At 36.4% G+C, this 25,010-nt stretch overlaps 1 protein-coding gene across 1 annotated transcript in view; it reads right to left on the reverse strand.

The window, feature by feature from the left end:
- CPED1 (cadherin like and PC-esterase domain containing 1) overlaps positions 1 to 25,010 on the reverse strand; it is a 286,736-nt gene that overhangs the window by 164,816 nt on the left and 96,910 nt on the right. The window contains exons 7-9 of the mRNA XM_024757824.1: positions 2,945 to 3,087; positions 2,100 to 2,172; positions 731 to 898 (exon numbers count right to left, since the gene is read on the reverse strand). Coding sequence (XP_024613592.1) covers positions 731 to 898; positions 2,100 to 2,172; positions 2,945 to 3,087 — 384 coding nt within the window. The remainder of the gene's footprint in view (positions 1 to 730; positions 899 to 2,099; positions 2,173 to 2,944; positions 3,088 to 25,010) is intronic.

Below are 25,010 nucleotides of genomic sequence, written 5' to 3' on the forward strand. Positions count from 1 at the left end.
CTCACTAAGGAAGGGAAACAGGGAACTCTAGGAAGGAATCAATAAAATCATAGGGAAACAACAGTCTATAATGTCATCTCTCTCAAAACCATCTCTCTGTAGAGCGTTGCTTCTTGGTGAGACCCTTCACATTCTACTTTTCCAAATTTTCCAATTATGGTTTTAAAACTGAAAGATACATAGAAAACAATACTGTACCTAGTAACCTGTACATATTTTTTTATGCATCAAGAAAACTTGTACTAACAGATCATAAAAATTAACCAATCTTACTCTGAAGCACTACTCCATAATCATCAGCATCTATCTAACTAAAGACGTTAACCAGATGTGAATGCTTTAAAAAAAATTAGTATTATAACTCTAGTCCCTTGATGTTAATCTAGAGCACTCACGGCTATTCTAACTGCCTCTAAAAGGTTCAGGTATTCCTTTTAAAGTATTTTATAATATGTAATATGTATTATTCATTATAACCACAAATTTTCCCTGGGAATTAGGGACTGCTTTACTTCATTTTCAACCCATAATTTCATCATAATCTGTCAGTCACATACTTAGGAGACATAAAAATAATATTGGTCCTTAGGTCGGAAAAATATTAAGAGGTTTATATAATGGATACAAATCAATTTCAAATGAATTCTCACGTTGCTTACCTGCACAGTAAAGAAAATGGCACCTTCCAAAAATGAAATAAGTATTTGTCAGTACAAAAATATGCACTTACCTTAAATATACCTGATCTATAAAGTCTCTGAAATATCTCAGAAAATATGGAAAGTGAAGATTCATTAGACAGGAGAAAATTGAAAGTGTCTTTTAAAAGGAATTCTTCTGTGTTTTGGTCCTCAAAATCCATATTACCATCATCTTGAAAATTTAAATGCTCATGCACCTGTGAAAGAGTAAAAGCACAGCAAGTATTTTTCATCGACTTACTTTTAATGCAGTGAAATCACTTCTAAGATGTGATTCATTTCCCGTTGGATTGAAGATCAGAACTGACATCTAGTGGTCCTTTTGGAGGTCAACAGTTTTATAAAATCTAAGTAATGCTCTTTTGAAAATACAATTCTTTATAAGAACATTAACTGTTTTGTAAAATCAAATTAGTTTGTCTTGAACTCCTTCATTGTTGAAGACCTTGTGTTTATGGAAATAACATTTCTGAACAATAAATTTTAAAAATCATAATATAAACTATTAGATATGTGTGTAAAATAATGAATAAATGACCATTAGAAGATGTAGATTCATAAAATTTCAAAATTTTAGAGATAAATCTTTGAACTATTCAGCCAAATGTCTGAGCCATATATAATGTAATCATTCTCCTTGTGTAATAGTTTGAAAACCAGTCATTACAGTATGAAGTCAAACTCTGGTTGCACGTAATTTTATTTTGTTTCTCTTCATTTCTTCTCAGCCCATATCCCAAGATAGCTTTCTATAGACTAATGCAATCAATTTTAAAATCTTCTTGCCACTAAGGGCCATTTTAGATTAAAAATATGCTGGAGGAGATGATCTGAATGAGTTAATTTAATTTAAGAGGAAGTAAAAGAATCAGAGTGTATAAAAAACACTCTTAAGTTTCCATATATTTAAACAAATATTGAAAACAAATATTTCAAAAATTCCTATGGCTTTTAAAATATAGGCCAATTTTAAACTAAATATCTATATGTAAAGAATAAAAGAGTTACCTTTTTTATAAACCCATATGAATAAGCTAGGTTACCTGCTATTTTCTATTATCTAAATGTCTGTTTTCCTGCATTAACACATACTTAGCTTTATTCCACATTTATTTCAAAAACAGTGGTTGAACCACAAAAAAAAATCCATATTTTTTCAACAGGGATGCAGAGTGGGTATTGTAACTCAAATCAGAGACTCTCCATATGCTAGTTAATTCTCTGAACCACAGTAAATATAAGTCTGTAGTAAGTTTGACGCAAGTTGCACTTATTGATCAGTTACTATGAATGAACACACCACCACCACACACACACACACACACACACACACACACACACACACACCCTTCACTTCAGCCAAAGGGAAAGATCCCATGAGGACTCCGGCATACTCACCTGGAGCACTACAGGGGACCTGACGCTGCCATAACCAATATCAAAAGTTAAAAGCTGAAAACATAATCTGCATCTGAAATAAAAACACAAGGTAACAAAAATACATTCTATTTGCTGTATTTACTCTATTATTTGATACTATATGATTACTAATCACTAAGGTTAAATTTCAAGGTCCATACTAATTACAAAGAGCAGTGGCTTGGATAATCCAAAATTGAATACAAATTATCTTTGGATTTGGAATCTGTTTCGTTCCTTACAGAAAATACAAATATATCTAAAGTATTCATAATACATTAAACGAAACAATGAAGTGACTCCATAAAAACGTAACATGGAAAAGGAAGCTCTCCTACTCCTCTGTGCTAGGCATTCTTATTCGCATATAAAGCACGATAAAGCTTACATGGAGGCACCTCCTTTTTTGACATACTCGATTTAACATTTCCCTAGAAAAAGAAACTATACTCAAGTAAACTGAGATACGGAGATAAGAGTTAATGAATTTTGTTAATAAAAATCTATAAATAAAAATATACCTAGTCAATGGAAAGCATATATGATAAAAATAACTGAGCTTGAAAGGGGCTGCAATTAAAAAGATAATTTAAATAACTCTGCCTTATTTCTTGTCACCACTATTTAAATACTGGTGAGTCTTTAACATGCTCTGAAGTTTTAGGATCAACAAATTAGAAAACATAAGTTTAGAAGTTCATATTTTACACTGATATAAAATTTTCCAAGTAGCACCTACTTGTGATAATTAAGATATATTTTCACTAACAATCAATTGTTAGAAGTAGGGTTTTTTTTTTTTTAACATTGAAATTTGTTTTTACCTATGGAAGACCTTTGGTCCCAGAGTAGATGTTTCACTGAATACTTCAGCTGCTAGCAGGAGTTTGCTAATTGCTTCCTTCATGTTATCAAAAGCCTGAAGAGGTGAACTTGTTCTCAGGAACGTCTCAAAAAATGTTTGCAGCTATGAACAAAGTAAAGGATTCACATGTTGAAACTACAATCTCAATTTGTCTCTCTATCATTTCCAAAGTGAACAATGTGAAAGATCCCTTCAGACTATCTCTCCTTGACACACTCAAAAAAAATTCCTTAAAAAGGAAAATTTGATCGTCTAAGACATATATACATACATATATATTTTATATATACATATATATGTAAAATATACTGAAAGAGTATATAATATACTTAAGGTATATAATATATATTATCACGTAATACATAATGTATATATATTGTATACATTTAAAAATATAAGCCCTCCGATTGAATGTGGGGTGCCAAAACATCCTGTAATTTAAATTACTTTAGAGGTGCTTACTCCGTTTTTCTTCTCATTCCATGGCACGTAATCATGGAAAGTGAAGGGGAACTCACAGAGCTTGTGATCAGAACTGCCAAGTTTATTTTGTGACTCTTCTACCTAGGTGAACTTGGACTTGCAACTCACTCCTCCGAATTTTTGTGTCCTTTTCTTTAAAATGGGTTACTACCTACCAAAAAGAGAGTTGTGAGGCCAAATTGCAAGAAAGTCACTGTAAAGTATGAAATTCAAATCTAAGCTTTTTATTATTATCCCTTTCCTGCATATATCAGAACAAAAAGAACTATATCGAAATCGCTTCTTCTTCACAGTGTTTTGCTGTGAGAGCTCTAGCCAACCACAGAAGAATCTAAGAGAATCTCAGTGTCCTCCTAACATGTTAATTTCAGGCTTCATGTGGCTAGAGAGAACGAGGCCGTATTACAAAAAGGGGCAGGATGTTAGGTTTATGTCTTCATAGAAACACTATAGTTGGTATCACAAAGAGCTATTTTTATTTGCTTAAATATGAAAACAATCACAACAACAAAACTGTATCTTGAGGATGCTTAACACCAAAGTTCAAGTCAAACTTTCTAAAAAGTATAAAACAGAACTCAAATTGATTCATAAACCTTCTCTGGATAAACACACGCTTTCAAAAATGAAGAACAAAAAATATTTTTTGAAAAAACATGCAGCAGGTATACTATTAATATTTTTGGAAGAACAAACTAAATTTATCTGAGCTGCGTAAGACTGCAAAGTGAAAAACTTTTGTTGCTATAATAATGAAGGGCAGATATTGGCACAAATCACCTGAGGGAGATGGTAAATGTATCTTTAAGATACGCAAGCAAAATTCACCCAAGAGAAGCAAATGCTGACTTCATAAACTCTTCCCAGCTGAAAACCAGAAACCTAATGAGATGTACACTTTAAGACCCTATAAACACATCATTAGCGTTTGGCAGTTGGGGTGTTTTTCCCTCTCTAAGGACTAAGGAAAATGAATGTAATAACTGTATGATCAAAAGAAAATAAGTCAAAGCTAACACTAAAAATATTAACACCCTTGAGCCAAAACAGAGTCACATGTTTTTCCAAATCAAAGTAACTCATCACATTTCACTCACTTCACCATATTATATAGAAAGGGTTATTGATAATATTATTGCATTTTTCCATTTTAATGTTTTCTGAATATCACAGGGTTCAAGGTTAATAATTTAAGAAAGTTGGAAATGTTTGTGTAGCACATAGGATATATAAGATTTATTATCAAATTATATCCTCCATGGTAAAAAATAATTAGCAAATTACTGCTCAGGATTGTATTTATTCTTCTACCGTGGAAATGTGTATTTCTTAATTTTTGACTGTAATTAATTTTTCACCATGTGGAAAGCACTGTGTGCTGGGTTTTGGGGGACAAGGTACATAGCATGGTGGTAACTCTATAGACTTTAGAGGCTGAAAGTCACAGTTTCGACTTTGGTTCTCCTGTTACTACTAAATTGTGAGACCTTGCGGGATTACTAACAGTAACTTTATGGAGGTATCGCTAGGATTAAATCAGAGAATGTACATAAGGTACACCACCACCCATCACACATCAATATCCAGTACACGTTAGCGCCTTTTATTAATTAAAACAAAAGTCCACAGCCTTCCTTCAATCAAGGAAGAACATTTAAAAATATATGATAAGCCTTTCGATAGAAATATATTTAAAAGGGAGAAGAAAGAGGCATGGTGGGTAAATAGACCCCATCACTGGTATGTCTCCCAGCAGAAGTGAAAGAGGAGAACTGAAGGACCAGAATAACTGGCTTTCCTCCCATTTCCCTAAAACTCAGCCTTCCAAGAGAAGGACCAATGTCAACCACCACTCATGAAAGCAGGGGGACAAGAAGCTAGACACCTGCCATTACAAACAGAAATGTGGAGAGAGGAGATAGAAATGGCATTTAAAAGGCACAATTCAAAACAGAGAGACTTCTTCATTTTTGTATTCGTTCTGTTACCAATCTTTGTCTCTATATGCATTTCCTTCTAACTCATTGCATGCATTTCCATTTATTTAAGTCCTTCAAGTCAAAGAAAATTCTAGATGAGTCATCTCTTTATTTAGTACAGTGGCAAGCAAATTACATATGCCAGAAGTGAAAGTAGAATCATGCAAATGCTTACTATTTTTTTTTTAATCATCAACTTTCAATAAGTTGCCCAGAGAGGGCAGAATACTTATATCAATTTTTGAAACTAATCCACTTAGGCTAAGTGGCAGACTTCCTTGACTGTCTGCTCATATTGTAATTTGTTACACTAACTGTATTTCCTTGGTCAAATACTTGAGTTCTGTGCATCTCAACGTGCTCGCACGTAGAAAGAGAGAAATGTGCTTGATGATTTCATGAGACAATGTCAAATCTGAAATTATTTGATAGTAACTCCATTCAAAGCTATCAGAACCCACAATACACTTTTCACTCAGGAGCTTTCTTAACCCAAACACAAATATCTGAAAGAACACCTTCACTTTTGTAAGTTAAAATCAGCCATGAACTCAAATATCACGGAGACTTCTCTGTCTCTAGATCAAGACGTTTAATCGATGTTTTTGAATTACCTAAACATGAGGATATAAGTTCCCAAGGAAATCAGTGCCTTGGCAGTAAGGTAAAAATGAATAAAAGAAGATCTTAAAACATTTAACATGACATGAAACTATTTTATGAACTATAAATTTTCCTCCTTCAGTACAAAAATGAAACACAAATTTAGTGCAAAATAAATTATGTAGAAAATGACCTTGTAAGATCATGGCTGTAAAACCAGGTAGTTAAAGCATCACCACTTGTTTGTACTTGTGTAAAATTCAAGCAATAACCCAGTAACGTATTTGTAATTTCCACATCTAGCCATTGAAATATACGTAGATCGGTCAAAATTATCAACTAAAAATAGAAGGACAAGAGGGACTAAGGATGAACTTCAAAATATTTGTAGGAAAACTTCAGTTATGTTTTTAATATCTTAAAATATTTCTAAATTGCCCTTATATTCACCTCATTCCCCCAGCCCACCTCTCACAAACCCCTCCTGTGCTAAATTCTGGGCTTCACCTGATTAATTTCCTTTATCCTCCCATAGGACCTTAGGCAGATGGTTCTCAGTGGCAAAGCATGTTGTTCTGTGTTAAACTTGTTGACTTTCTTGTTTGCTCTCACCATTAGACCATAAGATCTTTTAGGGCAGATACTGTACCATTTTATCTTTGGGTGGCCAGTATCTAACACAGGGTAGGTATTAAGTAAACACTGTTGAGTAACTAAACCTAAGTATAACATTACAGAAACCACAGAGACTTTGATAAGAGAAATAGTTTACTGGAACTTCTGGATAACATAAATTTTCTCCTTAGGACAACATGTTTATCTCTCGTTTCCATCTCGTGAGCGAGGGAGGATGAGCATTTTTCTGGTGACTTGTAATAAAACCTTTGAAAAATAGAAGCTCACAGCTGTTCAGGAGAATTTTTGAGATAAGAAAAAGATAACATAAGAGTTAAAACACAGGATGAAAGATTAACCAATATTAGAGTTTTTTTAAAAGTCATGTTCTTGATTAACTGAGAAGCTATAGCAGAATACTGATATTTCAATATTTTGAATTTTCAGTAGTGTTTAATAGCATTGTACCTTATTAAAGCTTACCAGAATTTCCCTCAGTATTAATGCGGGAGAGAGGAGTTTTCATCTTCTCAAAATAAAGAAGAATATTAGTACTTAAAACCATTTTTCACCCACAAGCATATGAAAAGATGCTCAACATCACTAGTCATTAGGGAAATGCAAATCAAAACCACAATGAGGTATCACCTCACATCCATTAGGATGGCTACTATAAAAAAAAAACCATAAAATATTAAGTGTGGGCAAGGATGGGAAGAAATCAGAACCCTTGAGCACTGCTGGTGGGAATATTAAATGGTGCAGCCACTATGCAAAACAGTATGGAGGTTCCTCAAGAAATCAAAATAGAATCACCATATGATCCAGTGATTCAGCTTCTGGGTACAGAGCCAAGAGAATTGAAAACAGGGTCTCAAAGAAATATTTGTTCATCCATGTTCACAGCAGCATTAGTCACAATAGCTAAATGGTGGAAGCAACTCAAGTATCCATCCATGGATGAATGGATAGACAAAATGTAGTATATACACATAATGGAATATTATTTAGCCTTAAAAAGGAAAGACATTCAGACACATATTGCAACTCAGATGAACCCTGAGGATAGTATGCTAGTTGAAATAATCCAGTCACAAAAGACACTGCCTGATTCCACTTACATAAGGTATCTAGAGTCGTCACATTCCTAGAAAAAGGAAATAAAATAGTGGTTGCCAGTGGCTTGGGGGGAGGGGGAAATGCAAAGTTGTTTAATGAGTATATAATGTCAGTTTTGCAAAAAGTTCTCGACACTGGTTTCACAACAAGGTAAATATTTTCAACACTACTGAACTGTACACTTAAAATGGTTAAGATGGTAAATTTCATGTTATGTATATATTACCACAATTTAAAAAAAATTTTAAGTAATATTGCAGTTTTCACAGCCTTACTCCCTCTAACAACCATGTTTAAACACCTGTTAATTTTGTACCACAAAAGTCCAGAAGAACACCTTTTTAATGGTTATAAATTTTGCAAAATAAACAAAACACAACATAACCCCTCCCTTGCTCCATTTCTCAGCTCCTGCAAATAGTTTCCATCTCTATTCTGTCTCCTCTTACTCACTGTTTTATCCAGAAACAATCTTTTAACCTTGAACTTTTTGCTTGTTTAGTCTGAGAAATATCACACAGCAAGCTTGAATGCTCGTAGGAATGACCAAGAATAGAGGACAAATTTATGATGGAACACGAAGTCTAGAGGATGATCATTTCAGGTTAAAAGGAAAAGACTTTTTTTTAAAGGAAAATATCTTATGTGATATTTTCCCTTAAAAGGAAATATCACATAAGAGTTCTGACTCAATTTTATCCATGGTAGAACTAAGGACACAACTAAATATATGAAATCCAAGAGTCTATGTTCTTTTCCAAATTAAAAGGGGAATAAATATGCATTCAAATCTACCTCTTTTTAATACAGTTGGAATTTAATTTTTTGCGGTACGCGGGCCTCTCACTGTTGTGGCCTCTCTTGTTGCGAAGCACAAGCTCCGAACGTGCAGGCTCAGCGGCCATGGCTCACGGGCACAGCCGCTCCGCGGCATGTGGGATCTTCCCGGACCGAGGCACGAACCCCTGTCCCCTGCATCGGCAAGCAGACTCCCAACCACCGCGCCACCAGGGAAGCCCAAGTCTATTGTTCTTGATTGATATTATTATTCTGCCTTTTACAGACTCAATTGGGATCTCTCTGTCTGACTCTGACCTAATCATTCTCTCTCCCTGGCACTTGCCAAACTCTTAAAGTGTATCTGAAGGAATTTGAACACCTCAGAATTTTATCCCAATGTAATATATTTTATATACAAAGTATTTTTTGATCACCTTACAATTCTCAATAAGAAAAATGTTTATAAATTTAATTTAAAATTGCAGTTACCATATGGCTCTAAATTTTAAAATATTTTTTCCAAAGAGTTACAATTACAATTATTTGTTGTACACAATTGGTCAGAAAAATAGAAATACATTACAAATCTTAATAAATAATTTATAAAATAAAAAGTAAAATTGTTTTGGAAATGCACCCCTTAGATGGATACGACTTCTTTTTATTCACTTAGTTGAGTCTTTTTATCCATTGAGACAACAGTATTTATTGTTAGAATGAGAAGGGTTCAGTATTGGTATTAATATTATTTTCAATGTAAGCATGGAGATTTGTTCACACAAATACATAGATGTAGATGGAAGGGTTTAGCTAGAGCAACATGATTTAATTCCTTGAGCTCCCTCCAAAGTATATGAAAAAAAAACAAGTAGTGATTTATCATGAAATATTTAATTTTGTTAAAAACTGAAAACAATCTGAGTTGTGGAGGATTTGTTACTTGGTGATTAGCATCCTTCACTTTCTCTAATGAAAACCATATTTAAATGCACCTGTTTTGGGGAGGGTCTGCAAAAATTTTTTCACCCTGGAGCAATTATTATTATAATATTAGGGATAGATGAGCGCTAGGTCTTTCTTTTGAAGAGCAGAGGTCTGTGCATGAAGGGATGGGTAATAAAAAGCACCCGCTTTAGAGGCGCTGTCTCAGCAAGATCAAATTTTAGGAAGGTATACGTGGGAAAAATGAAGTTATGGGCATTGATTCTTTTGAAACTATCTATGGGCCTGTGAACCCCTTGGAGAGTCTTCATCGCTCCCCAGAGGCACACGACACCCCACTTGAGGATCATAGCTCTGGCTGTGTCTGGCCCAGAGAACACATCTGCTGCACGTCAGAGGGCTGTGGAAGGGGATGAAGGGCTGGTGAGCATTCTGGACCGTAGCAAGAAGTCTCCTTTGTGTTTTAAAGGGTCATGATTTAGGGGGAAAAATCAGATATATAAAAACAGAAGGAAAAGAGGAAAAAAGATTTGAGAAAGGGAGGGAAAAAAATGACTAAATTACAAACCTAAGCACTGATGTGATTCTTCATTTCACACACATGTGGTATTTGGATAAAATTCTATGTCATACTTAATAATACTCACTAACCCCAGCCAAGTTGACACCATGTGCCAGACACTGTGTGTTTCTCATGCACTGTTTTGTTTATATTCACAGCAATGCTATGAGGTTGATACTCATTATCCCTGTTTCATAGATGAAGAAACCGAGGGCTGAGAACACAAGTAATTTGCCTAAGGTTTTACAGCTAAAAGGTAACCTGTATGGGTGTTGAAACCAGTCTGCTTGGCTGCAAAGCCCCAGCATTACCTCTGCTACTGCGGCTTTGATTATACAGATTTAGGAATGTGGATGGACCCTGAAATATTGAAGAATGAATCATCTGTGTTTTTACTTTCACGGAAAATGTGTTTGAAACTGTCACAATTCTCAAACACCCACACATCTAACAAATCAACTCAACAACTTGAGCATTTGTGTAGCCTAATTACCTTTTGGAAAAACTAAGGACATTTCTTTGTGACTTAAATGAAATTGCCTGAATCAAGAACAAATTCTGTGTTAAGTCAAATGGTTTAAGAAAATAAATATTCTCGTCAATTGTTTTAGCTCATTGAAAATTGGCTTGCTTTAGGGTAAACCACAGAAAAACTCAATTAATTGACTGAACCTAAATTAGGATAGTTTTTCCTCATTCTCTGGAATTAGATCAAAACTCCAATATTTAAGGAAGTTTCATGCTTCCGGTGACACGAATGATTTTATTCATTTGTACTTCTTAATAACCCTAAGCTTTAAAGCATACATTAAAATTGGAAATTCAGAAAGTAGATTCTGTGATTTAATCAGTTTCATGGTTAAAAAATTTTTAATTCCCCATATGTATATCAGAGAATTGATCAGGAGCAAGGTACCAAAATACAGAAGGCTATGAAGGGCATAAAAATTTAATTATTTGCTTTGAATGGTAGAACCCTGATTGCGTTACATTCAACCCTCTCAGGGAGCTGGCAGGTTATCCTTATTGCCCCGTCTAGAATCTCTCAGTAGGATATAAAGGATTGGAGAGATTTTACAGAAAAAAGTAAAAGTTAGGGGCTTCCCTGGTGGCGCAGTGGTTGAGAGTCCGCCTGACGATGCAGGGAACACGGGTTCGTGCCCCGGTCCGGGAAGATCCCACATGCTGCGGAGCGGCTGGGCCCGTGAGCCATGGCCGCTGAGCCTGCGCGTCCGGAGCCTGTGCTCCGCAACGGGAGAGGCCACAACAATGAGAGGCCCACATACCGCAAAAAAAAAAAGTAAAAGTTGTAAGATTTTATCATTGGACTCTGTGGACATATGTCTCCTGATTTTCCTTATATGATTGCCATTGTTCAAGCAGGTCACAGCTTCTTCATTTTCAGTGCCTAGAATGCACAGTCAAATGCTTGCTCCTTCTAGTTTGGTTTCTCCAACCTCACTCTGGCTTCCACCCCAAATGCTGGATAAACTGAACCCTTACTAGGGTGCACAGATTCCTAATTATTCTCTTCTCACCTTCTTACTGGAATACATCACACTTCATCATCCTACTATCCTCCAAGGGAACTGATCTGTGAGTTGAGGTCCCATGTTTTTGAAGAGAACCCTTGATCCCATGGTGGCTGAGAAGCAGGCACTTCTGCCTGGGTTGTTTTTACAGTAATGGGGACTTGGACACCTGGGGCCTGCCTTGTCACACTAGGCAGGTTGAGCAACTAGTTATTCTGCTCATGACTTAGAAGTGGCAGAAGGGAGAGGGAATGAGGTGGAGAAAGGCAGGGAGGAAAGTGAGCGGGAAAAGAAACACCAAGCTCCCAAGGCAAGAACTTATTCTATGCAGGGCCCTCGGGCGAGTTTTGGAGCAAAGGAGACCTAAGAGCCAGACAAATGGAGACGAATCATGTAACTGGCTAGTCTGCCGTGACAGGAGGAAGCTCTCCTCCTCTCCACCTCCTTACTTCCCGCTTCTCTGTCCCACCCGCTTCCATGTTCTTTGTCTCAGGAAAGGGCACCACCAGTCACACCATGGCTGCAGAGTCCTCTCTGTCTAGTCCCTCTCTCTCACCTCACCACTGACTCTTGTTTCTACCTCCAAAAGGTGCCAGTTTCTCTCCTTTTTTTTTTTTTCGGTACGCGGGCCTCTCACTGTTGTGGCCTCTCCCGTTGCGGAGCACAGGCTCCGGACGCGCAGGCTCAGCGGCCATGGCTCACGGGCCCAGCCGCTCCGCAGCATGTGGGATCTTCCCGGACCGGGGCACAAACCCGTGTTCCCTGCATCGGCAGGCGGACTCTCAACCACTGCCCCACCAGGGACGCCCTTCTCACCTTCTTTAGATCACCACCTCACCGACCCATCCAAGCCACCATCCTCCTCACCCAGATGCGTTGCAACTGGTCGCTCTGTCCCCACTCATAATCCTCTTGAGTCCGTTCTCTACACAGCAGCAGCAGAGTGGGCTTGAAAAGGCAGATCTCATGACGACACTGTGGTGTTCTGTGATCATGCCTGGACTCTCCTACCTCAGGGCATCGGAATGGGCCCTTTGCTGGGAATGCTTTACCACTAGCTCTTCAAATGACACTCAGTCTCCTCCATGAAGCACAGCTCAGATGTCACTTGGTCAGGGAGATCTTGCTACCTCTCAAAAGTGGGCAACCCAGTCACTTTCTACACAGCCTCCTCCCTCGTTGCATTCTTAGCAATATTAAAAATCTGCATTATGCCAAGGGAAGTAAGTCAGACAGAGAAAGACAAATACTGTATGATGTCACTTATATGTGGAATTAAAAAAATACAACAAACTAGTGAGGATAACAAAAAAGAAGCAGACTCACAGATATAGAGAACAAGTTAGTGGTTACCAGTTGCCGGGGTTGGGGGGAGACAGTGGGGGGGGAGTGGGAGGTACAAACTATTGGGTGTAAGATAGGCTGAAGGAGGTATTGTATAACACGGGGAATAGAGCCAATATTTTGTAATAACTGTTCATGGAAAGCAACCTTTCAAAGTTTTATTTAAAAATTGTAGTTCTCTGTATTTGTTTATATATGTATAATTAATTTTTATCTGTATTTCATCTACTATTCAACACAAGAATAAACTCCATGAAAGCAGGGACTTTGTCTTGTTTGTTACTATATCACTTGAACCTAACAAAATGTCTAGCATATGAGACACTTCATATGAGAAGTGCCCAGTAAATATTTGTACAAGGAATCAAAAAACTTATTTAACCCATAGGAAACTAGTCCTATCTTTCAGATAGAAAAAGTGGTTCAGAGAGGTTGAAAGACTTGCCTGAGGTCACACAGTTGGTACAAGGATCTTCCTACTGCACATCCATATCTAGGCCTCTAGAGGTCATGCTTTGGGATTTTTGTTTTTAGTTCTGTAGATCCAACACTATAGATCCAGTACTAGTGATTTATTTCTCTCTCCTTTAGAGTAAAAATGCAATTGGATATATGCTTCTCACTCAGCCTGAAAGAACGTCATCATTGTCTTATTCGTATTTTAAAATCACATTTCTTTTTCCTTTAATGGTAACTCCTTGAAAGCATGAAAATGTAACACAGTTCCTCAGCGTAATGTTTTTCTTCTTTGACTTCTGAGTTTAAAGTAATAATTTCACTCTCTGTGACTTGAATACATATTCTTTATGTAGATGATTTGGGTAATCAAGCACACGGGAAAATTCTTATGCCTTTCAAATATATCTGGAATCAAATTTCTGATAGAAATCAATTTGGAACAGTACTTTTTTTTTTTTTTTAAGATGTTGGGGGTAGGAGTTTATTAATTAATTAATTTATTTTTGCTGTGTTGCATCTTCGTTTCTGTGCGAGGGCATTCTCTAGTTGTGGCAAGCGGGGGCCACTCTTCATCGCGGTGCGCGGGCCTCTCGCTATCGCAGCCTCTCTTGTTGCGGAGCACAGGCTCCAGATGCGCAGGCTCAGTAGTTGTGGCTCATGGGCCTAGCTGCTCCGCGGCATGTGGGATCCTCTCAGACCAGGGCTCGAACCCGCGTCCCCGGCATTAGCAGGCAGATTCTCAACCACTGCACCACCAGGGAAAACCGGAACAGTACTGTTTTAAACAGGTAAAGGAGGCTGTGATGGCTGGGACTATTGGATTCTGGAAGACTAGACACCAGGCATCGGGGAGCTGGTTTAGAAGGGGACACATACCACATATAGATACATATAAATACAGGGATACCAGGAATTCCTCTCTTGTTTGCAGTCCCTTTCTCCAAATGGTAAAACTTGCTTCATAGAGCTTCTAATAACTATTAATAGTTTCATAAGCATGGAGGTGAGGGAGAGAGGACAAGCTGTTATGAGACAGAGGATAGACTGGGGGGTATGCGGATGCTCCATATCAGGAAATGAGGAAGTCAGAGAATGACTGCTTTACTGGAAGATGCTCCAAAGAAACAGAATTTTAAAAAGCAATGAAATATGTCTGTATATTGCAGTACGTATAGAATACAGCACGATGCGTGTGTGCAGGATCCTGAGAAAGAATCCATCTTTGTCTGCCTTAGTAACATTCAGAGAAATGAAAGACAAACTTTCAGTTCCACCTCACAATATTAGGTCATTTATATAATTCAAAGGAATTCAGGCTAAAAACCGATTTGAGGTTCAGGTTGAAATCAAACAGAAGTACACACAGAAGATACGTGGATAAAAATAATGCACTCTCAGATGCTGAGTCGAAAGTGCTAGTACTAACTTTACAGTAATTAAAAGAAAAACCTATGCATTGCAAAATCTCCTGAAATGGAAAAACAATTCCCAGTGACTTACAAATGTTGATATCATTCCAAATAACTGCGTAACCTAAGCAATTTAAATTGCACTGAAGATTTACCACCATTCAGAATCTCTACTTAGCAATATAGCCTTACTACCACAGCACGGATTATCAAATAACTTTTCAAAAATAAATATGTATATTCCAGTGAAAGAAAATGGTCAAAGATTTGCTGTCCAAGTATTTTTGCTTTCTCTTTTTCTTTCACTATTGGACAGTGCAGGCAATACCTATAAAGACCACTTGGGGGCAATACAGTATTTTTGTTGTGTCTCATCACATAGCTATGTAGGTTTCAGAGAAGATTGCTGTTTCTTTCAAATTTGAAGTCCCATTTTAATATATGGGAGGGAAAAGGCTGTATTTCATTTTAAACTTACAATGCATAAATCACATAAGACAAATGCAAGTCAGATTTTCTCCTGAAGGGAACAAAAGTCTGTCTTCTTTTAGCAGACAAATCAGTCTTACCTAGCTGGCACATTTGGGAATATTTTATATTTAGAATTTGTCACAGCTTTAAAGATAGATCTCAAAGAATAAAGGAAACTGTAAATAGAAATGTTTAAAATGACAAACATATAATGATCTTCAAAATGTACTAGTGGAAAGTTATTTTGTTTCTATACCTAAAGTGAAAATGTACATATCACCTGTCTTCTCCACTGGGTATGTATTTTAGAATAAACTTAAGCATTAAAGTAATTAATTTTTGACAACATTTACTCCCATTGTCTTCACTGTTATTACTTTGCATTCACATCATACTTTGTAAAGGGGTTATTTTATTACTGATTATTCTTTTCAGCAAGTTGATGAGTGGAGTCTCTATTCCAAGCCATTTCTCTCCCCTCTGTCTGCTGAGTATTAAGTATTGTGTCAGGCACTGAAGGTTTTTCTTTTGTAAATCAAAAATAAACATAATCTCTTCTTTAAAGAATTTTACATGTATTTAGGCAAGTAAATTTTTCTGCTTCGTTTTTGTTCTCTTGACTCTTTTATTTACTTTATCTAATTTTTTCTCCCAATATATTTTCCTGTCCTCAGAAGATATTTAACATTACCACAGGAATGCAAATCTCAGGTGAGCCTTGTTGTCAAAGTCCAAGAATCAAGGCTTATGAAATTAAATTTGGTAACTCTCTTGATGCCTTCTTAGAAGTGAAAAAAATATCAGGAAGATGGCAGGGAGTTTTGCCTTAATTCATGGGTCCATTACCCAAAGATTCATTTTAACAAATCCTTATCATATGGAGGGTAGTGAAGGAAGAGATTATAGCTGCTCTGCCTTTGAACATCTTTCTGGCTTAGCTAGCTCATCTATTGAAGAAATAATGAGAAACTGAAAAATTAAGATGTTCCCTGTGGATGCTTAAACTGCTCTGGAGCACTGCTTACAAGAGTCCTCATTTTTCATGCTCAGTTTTTACTCTAAACCCTTGTTTATTTTATAAACTTCTGATCAGCGAGGTGTACCAGAAATCAGAGCAATAAGTCTGTACGGGATAACAACAGAAAGAGGAAGAGCCTCCATAAACTAATTTATAAGAGCTTCTGTGATGTCCACAGGCCATCCACTCCTAGGTTCCAGTTTGGAGAAATGACACTTGATCTTTGCAAATCCTTAACTGGGCATCTTCCTCATCCCGACACAGGCATCCACTAGATGGCGCCAAGGAGAAGGGGGCTTTGATCAGGACAGGTAAAGGGGGGCAGGGAGCAAAGGAGTAGGCAAATACACACCTTAAACCCCAAACTACCACTGAGGCCTTCCCTCTTCCATCTCTCCAGCACCCTGAATGGATTCACTTACTTCACCTGAAGTCCCTGAATATCAGTTAACCTCCATTTTTCTGGATGGATAATTAACACTTGTCCATCAGTTTTCTTGCATTAAAGGAAATAATAATTAGCAAATTTATTCATTAGGGTTAAGTTTCACCTTTATGTTGTCACTACAATGCATATATATAATATGTCCATATCAGATAATTATATCTGTTCACTATGTTAGTTCAGAAGAGATGACGTAATTAACAAAGATGGTATATATAAAAAATTCGTATTTATCTTCTGTTGCAGAGCCTACTCTAAAATTTATCTTCTGTCGCAGAACCTATTCTAAAATATTTCCCCAAGTTTCAGTTTTTAGCAAGTTACAGTTAACAAGATACCTTTAACAAAAATGATAATGATAGACAATCATTCACTGATTAATATTTTTTGAGGGCTTCCCTGGTGGCGCAGTGGTTAAGAATCCGTCTGCCAATGCAGGGGACATGGGTTCGAGCCTTGGTCCAGGAAGATCCCACATGCTGCAGAGCAACTAAGTCTGTGCGCCACAACTACTGAGCCTGCGCTCTAGAGACCGTGAGCCACAACTACTGAAGGCCGTGCACCTAGAGCCCGCGCTCTGCAACAAGAGAAGCCACCGCAATGAGAAGCCTGCACACCACAATGAAGAGTAGCCCCTGCTCAACGCAACTAGAGAAAGCCCGTGTGCAGCAATGAAGACCCAACACAGCCAAAATAAATAAATAAAATAAGTAAATTTTTAAAAATATATTTTGCCTGCAGTTCTGCAAGCTTAGGTTCATGGATTTAAATGATCACTTTTGATCAAGTAAACATGGCCATGATTAATGAATAATTTTCTTAGGCTAATAATCCAGGTTCAGTATTAAGAATAAATGAATGTACAAAATTACCCGAAAGCCTTTTATGGAACAAAGATGGAAATGAATGAGTGAATAAAATGAATGAATAAAGGAAATTTTTCAACACAAGAGACAAAGTTGCCATGGGCAGCATCAATGCCATCAACAGCATAAAATTATTTTGCATTTATGCACTTTAAAATCCTGGGCAGTTGCAAAATAATCATTCTTTTTCTAGAGCTAACATATACCTGAAATAATATTTAACACCAATATGGGCTGATTAGATAAGTGTTATTTTGCAATTATTATTTAGGTTTTTATTGTAAGTCAGCTCTCATCACGTTTATTCAATTTTATTCTGGTTATCTATAATTTCTATTTATATAAAATCATACTTTAAAATGAACACCCTGATGCAATTTTTAAATTTAATCCAAGCAAGAGTAGACCAAGTAATACATCAACTCTTTTTACAAAATCCCAGAAGCAGGCTTTGATTCACATTCCTGCTACAGCTGACATAAATCTCCTGGGCCTACAGAAGGGCCAGATGCTCAGTAAAGAAGTCTTTTACAAGGTCTGCTCCATAGTCTGCAGTTTAGATGTAAAATGAAGATCAGGAGAAGAACACTTCCTCAAGTTGAAAAACTATAATGTAACTTTATACCTGCTTCGAAAGACATTACTCATTTTTACCTTGAGAATATATGAGCTATCTCACCTGACATTATGAAAGGCACTGTATAAATACTGACGGCAAATGAGGCTAACTTTATCCCTACAACTGTATCATGGTTCCCAAACTGAATAAGAGACATATGCATCTTTTAAAAGGGGTCCTTGTAAATAACAACATGCCCCTCTTTGCCAAGGTTCACTCTCTCCTCTGTGCACATTTGCTGATTTGCATTGATGTGAGAGGGAACTGTGGGCACTGGAAATGGAAGAATGGTCCCCCAAAGGCCAGTGCAGTGGTGGTTGAGAGCTGGTGATTCAGAGACTGGGCGGCAGCTTGCTTTAACTTTGGTTTCCACTGGAGGTGATTCTCACAGATACTGACGTGAGCAAAGACGGCAATGTCCTGTGTTTTCCCTTTTCCATCAAAGTGGCCCTGCCCAGAAATTCAGATGATGACATCTGCCTATTACATTTCCTGGAAAGCCACTAGAAGATCATTGCAAAATACAGGGCTGAATTAGAACAGCTAGGGATTAAATATCCTTGGGCAATTTCTTCACATGGTTAAACAATTTTAAATCATCTTTGATTGAATGCCACACAAGCATTTATCAAGAGCTGATTACATTCAAGGAATTATCCTCATGTAACCTCTGAATATCAAATATCAACAAAAGAACGCCTTCAAATATGGAATGGCTGATCAAAATACAAATTCATTTAAGTTATGTCTCAACTAGAGAAAATAAGGCTTTGGATAGGTCTTCCCGCCAGAAGTCATAAATCACTCCAGCAATACATTTTCATCAAAGCAGTCAGCCATGATCACAAGTATACAGAATCTCCAGACATCATAAAGAGTTATAGACAGGAGAGCTTCCTCTCTGCTGGATAACTTTACAGTGGATGACGGGATAACTTGTGACTTTTTACTCTAAGAACCAAATTTAAATTTCTTGCAGTTAATCTACATGACTTGCATATAAAGACAGCCATGGATGTATTTGACTGAAAGGTATAGTTACAGTGTCTGTGGAAGAGTTCTACTCTTCAATGCATAGGTATAACTGGAGGGTTTTATAATTGAATTGAGAGATTTTTCAGGGAAGAAATGTTTGAATAAAATATTGCTTGCAGTTGAATTTATTATATTCACCAAGAAAATGACATTGCTTAACAGCAAGCAGCAAAAGTGGTGGTTTTAAAACTGGATCAAAGGGTATAATAATCAAATGTTGCATTTGCTACTAACTTTCTTTCTTCTCCACCTCCCTTTCCCTTTTAAATTTGAACATTCTTTGGAAACATCTAACACTTATATTTTAAATTATTTTTACTGTACAGAAGGGGATTTTAGAAAAGTTTAGTTTATAAAGCTTCTATTTCCATTATTTCTCAAATTTGCATTAATGATATTTTTCAACTCTCTCCAAAGCTATAGTACATAAAGTATCTCAGCAGCAGACGTAATTGGAAATAAATGAGCTCATAGTTATATCTGTTATTACTTTCATACTCCTTTAGCTGCCAGAATGTTCTATAAATGGCCACCAATAACCAGTTTAGTGGGCTTGCCTCACTGCACAGTGCATAAATCACTACTGATTTAACCGAGCAATTTAGCCTTTGTATTCAGGACTCAGTACAAACACACACACACGCAAATTATGTTTTGTGGAAATTTAAGAACAGTATTTAATAAAACATTGATATCACATGGTTAGTCTTTAAAGTGGGTTTTGGTCCTGTCCTCCACGTTAGCACTGAAAACCATTTCTGTATTTTTTCACTTCTAAAAATATCACAAGGTAGCTGTATTTTGGAGAATGGTTAAGTGATTTAACAGATAAGTATAATCTATTTGTTTTAACTGAAGCTATAAGTACTTCAGTTGGGTAAATAAATAGACCCTTGTTTTCTGAATCTATCTGTAGCATCAAGTATAACTTTGACCTCTAGAAGGAAATAATTGCTCTCTGGCACATTAATCCAGGAAGCTGCACTACCTCCCTTTGAGAGCAGATAACAGTACTGTCCAGAATAATCAAGCAAGATCTTGAAAAGACAAATCCCAAGGAGAGGATGAAAATGACAAGAACTGCAAGCTTTCCCATGCTACAACTGCAGCTCACATCTGTCCTGCAGACATGACAAAGATATGAATAACAAACAAAGCAGTGAACAAAGCATGAAAATCTAAAGAAAACCAAATCACAAAGAGCTTTCTTTTCATATGATTTTCCTTTAGGAAATACATAAAAACTATCACACAAAAAAGCATATCATTTCTACCAGTCATTTCTACTGGGGTTGGAGGATGTGGTGCTTAAATAAAGAAAAAACAAAATAAAACTTAAAAAACAATTACTTGGACTATCTAGGAGCTTCAGTTTCCCATCAAGATGGTGAACTATTATAGGTTAAATGAGATTAAAGTATGAATTTAACTAAAGAACAAATGAAAACTTGTGTGAAAATGATTTTGAAAGATATTTTGAACTGGCTTGGCCAGTGGTGGCAGTGGGCAGGGATTGCTGGAGTTTGAGGAGGGTGTTGCCAGAGGTTTCTTTGAGAGGACAGTTTGGAGGAAAGCATTTTTGTTTCCCTCCTGCCTCCCCCTGTGGTCCCCTAGGACATTCACTGCTGCTCCTTTCTTGTTAAGGATGTGAAGCCCACCCCAGGATTCAGGTTGCTGAATGTCCCGCTCAGATGAGGAGGTGATGAGACGTGTGGGATTACATCACATCTGGCATTCACTCCTCTACCCTATTCTCTCTCAAACCCCAAGTTTGATGGATTATAATGAAGGAGAGTGCCTCCTCCCAGGGCTTTTCTATCTAAGAGGTTAGGGAGTGAGATTCTGACCAAGGAAGTCACCTGATACCGTAGTAGCTGAGAGAAGTGATCAAAAGTGGTTTTACAATGCCTGGAACTCATCCTCATACCTCTTTTGGATTTACCTGGCCTTCCCCCAATATGATAATGGTGAGAAGAAATAGTATCTGCAGGATAACTTAAGCTCAAAGGACAAAATAGGGGACAAATGAAAAGTATAGGCACCTGGAAAGAAAAGCAACAAACTAAATGCCATATATCACGCTCCTAAAACTAAAGGACAAGGGGTTCTGTGGCAATGGATAGCACATTGGACTTCTAAAACCAATGGGCTAGGAATTTAAAATAAGCATGATTAATATACTCATACTAGAAATAATGGAAGATAGTAGCAAAATGAAATATTAAAGAAGATCATTAAAAAGAACCAAGAGGAAAAATAGTAAGAAATCTAAGTAAAAATGTGCATAGTTCTCAACTTATGGGGTATCGGCAGATGAAGGAAGGGGTCAAAATCTGAACAACAGAAGAAAGAAAGAAGAAACAGTGAGCAAAAATATTCCAAGAAATAATGGAAACAAATTTCCCAGAATTAAAGAGTAAAGACTTCAGGCCCAAACTGGAAACACAAATAAGAAAAGAAACAAATCCAGGGGGATGTTGTGAACAGTTTAGGGGATGTGAGGGTGATAAATTCCTTGATAAAGTTTGGTTAGGTTTGGTTTTTTAAGAAAACAAAACAAAACAAAAAGTGATTATTTCAACCAGAATTAAAAATCTACACTGTAGATCTACACTGCAATGTGGGGAAGTAGTGTAGGGAGCAAAGGATATTAGTCTTAAGGGGGCAGAGTGGGAGATATTAAAAATTTAAGAACTTAATAGGAGAAAATAAACATGAATGTATGTCTTAAATGAAGGATATCCACTGCATGTTATATTAAGAATGTTTAACTTTTAAGCTGACAGAAGAAAATTCAATCTTTACAGTGAAAAGCAGGAAAAGATATTTTAAATAAAACAAAAAGAATGCATTGAAAAATTTAAAAAATAAGATGGTAGTCACAATCTAGGCACATAAGTTAAAAATCATAAATTAGGGCTTCCCTGGTGGCGCAGTGGTTGAGAGTCCGCCTGCCGACGCAGGGGACGCGGGTTCGTGCCCTGGTCCAGGAAGATCCCACATGCCGCGGAGCGGCTGGGCCCGTGAGCCACGGCCGCTGAGCCTGCGCGTCCGGAGCCTGTGCTCTGCAATGGGAGAGGCCACAACGGTGAGAGGCCCGCGTACCGCAAAAAAAAAAAAAAAAAAAATCATAAATTGAAAACAAAGATTCTCAGATTGGATGAAAACAATCAATTCCAAAACTATATTGACTATTTAAAAATACATTTACTACAAAGTCATGTAGAAAGGGTAAAATTAAAAATACATATGGTAAAACAAAAATATGAACTAAAAGCAAACTCACAGCTGACAAAAATAGAAATTAAAGCAGTAGTATCCTAAGACAAAAGAAAGCTAATATATACTGGTTAAAGGAACTATGGAGAAAGAAGTTGTACCCGTCATAAATAACAGGTAGCAAACAATATAACTTCAAAATAGTCAACCCACTGAATGGCAGGGAGAAACAGACCAACAACTGTAGTTGGAGATTTTAATACATTCCACTTAGCAACTATCAGATCAAGAGGAAAACAAATAGGTATCTGCAAAATATGATTAATAAGAGAGCCTTTAACTATTAATATATACAGAATTTCTATACCCATGTAGAGTTTTTCTTTTCAAGCACCCATGGAAGTTTTTTTTTTAATAGAAAGATTATTAATAAAAGAAAGCCTGGATAAATTCCAAGACAGCAGTAGCATACAGGATTTGTCCCTCTGATAATAATGCAATATATTAGAAATTCATAACAAAAGGATAGCTGAAAAAGAATCCTTTGTTTATAAATGGAATAATATGTTATTAAATACCTTGAGTTAAACAAGGCAGTCATAAAGAATATTAAAAAATAATTAGAATTAAATAATTCAAAATTTATGGGACATGACTAAAGCAGGACATAAAAGGAACATATAGATTTAGCCATTTTTACTAGGAAACAAAAAATGTTAAGCATAAAGGAGGCAAACATTCAAATAAAGAAACTATAAAGAAACAATAGAGCAAACAAACAAAACACTAGAAACCAAGAAATGACACAAATAAGGGCATAAATCTGTGAAACTGGGAACAACTTCAAAATGATGAAAAAGGTTAACAAAATAAAAAACTAGTTTCTTTAAAAAGATTTAACCAACTCTAAAAAAAAAAAACTTCTGGCAATTCTAATCAAAAAATTAAAACAAACACATATCTACAAAGGATAAATTTAAAAAGATGAAATAGCTATAGACACAACAGATACAAAAATCAAAACATTATAATCAACTATACACTAAAGAATTTGAAAATTTGACGAAATTGGTAACCCCCCCAAAATTGCCAAATTGTACAAGAAGAAATTGTGAACTTAAAATCAAAATGTTTTAATAAGTTGAAATGTCAATGCTATTTTAAAAAACCTCCAAATCTATTTTTTTCAAGAGACTTGTACCAAATTCCTGAGGGTAAGCTAATTTCTATCTTATATAAGTTGCTCCAAAAAACTGAAAAAAAGTGAAAGTTATCCAGCTTAATTTTATGAAGCTACAATAATCTCAACTGTAAAAACCAAGTATGAGAAATATAAGAAAATATAAATCTACATAATTTATGATCAAAGGTATAAAAATTGTAAATAAACAAATCCAACAGAGTACTGAAAATAGCACATACTTATCAAGTAGGTTTTATCTCATTTATGCAAGGAGGTTTTATTAAGAGAAAATCTAGCAATATAATACACATAAACTTGAGGAGGATTAAAAATCATGATTATCTCAAAATGCAGAGAAAAAGTGTTGGTGAAGTTCAAAATCATTTCACGATGAAGATTTCCAGCAAACTAAAAATAAAAGAGAATTTCCTTGACTTGGTAAAGTTTATAAATCCATATGTCTTTGAGTTATATTGTAAAAAGATTTATAAATGAAATCATATGATGTCTTGTATTTGTTTCAAAATAAATTAGTGCTAGGGAAAGGGAGTAGAGAGGGTACAGATGAAACAAGACTACCTATAAATTGTAATGGCCGAAATGTAATGATAGATCCATTGTACTTAATTATATTATTCTCACTGCTTTGGCAGACATTGCAAAGATTACATACCAAAAACCTACTGCGAGCATTTTACTTAATGGAGAAACTTGAGACGTGCCCATCTTAAAAGATGTTCAACTCAAGAACATCCACTATCAGTTCTACTTTTAAAGATTCTTGGCAACATTAGTCAAGGAAAAGAAAAAAAAAAAAGAAGAAGGAAGTAGAAAAGAAGATAGCCAAGAATTAAAAGGAAAGAGATTAACATGACCTTATTTGCAGATAAAACACCTCGTAAAACCAATGATATTAATAGTTAAATTATTGGAACAAGTTTATCAAATAGAAATTCCACTTTAAAAATAGTATTTCTTGAAGATGGCAGGCTAGAAGAACATGGAATTCACATCTCTGCACAACTAGGGCACCTACCAGGCATCACTGGGGGACTACGGACACCAAAGGGGATGGGAGGAACTGCCAATGACCAGCTTGCAGGAGGTCGGGCCCAAGCTCCTGTGGTGGGAGCTCTGAGTCCAAACCACTGGACTAAGAGAGAACCTCAGACCCCAGGTTAATTGGAGTGAGGCTTCCCAGAGGTCCTAATCTCAGCACCAAGACCAGGCTCTATCCAACTGCCCGAAAACTCCAGTTTTGGACACCTCAGGCTAAACAATCAGTAAGACAGGAATATAGACCCACCCATCAAAAAAAAAAAAAAAAAAAAAAAAAAAAAAA

This window comes from Neophocaena asiaeorientalis, unplaced genomic scaffold (assembly GCF_003031525.2).
Source record: "Neophocaena asiaeorientalis asiaeorientalis breed wild unplaced genomic scaffold, Neophocaena_asiaeorientalis_V1.1 scaffold116, whole genome shotgun sequence".
Lineage (NCBI taxonomy): Eukaryota > Metazoa > Chordata > Mammalia > Artiodactyla > Phocoenidae > Neophocaena > Neophocaena asiaeorientalis.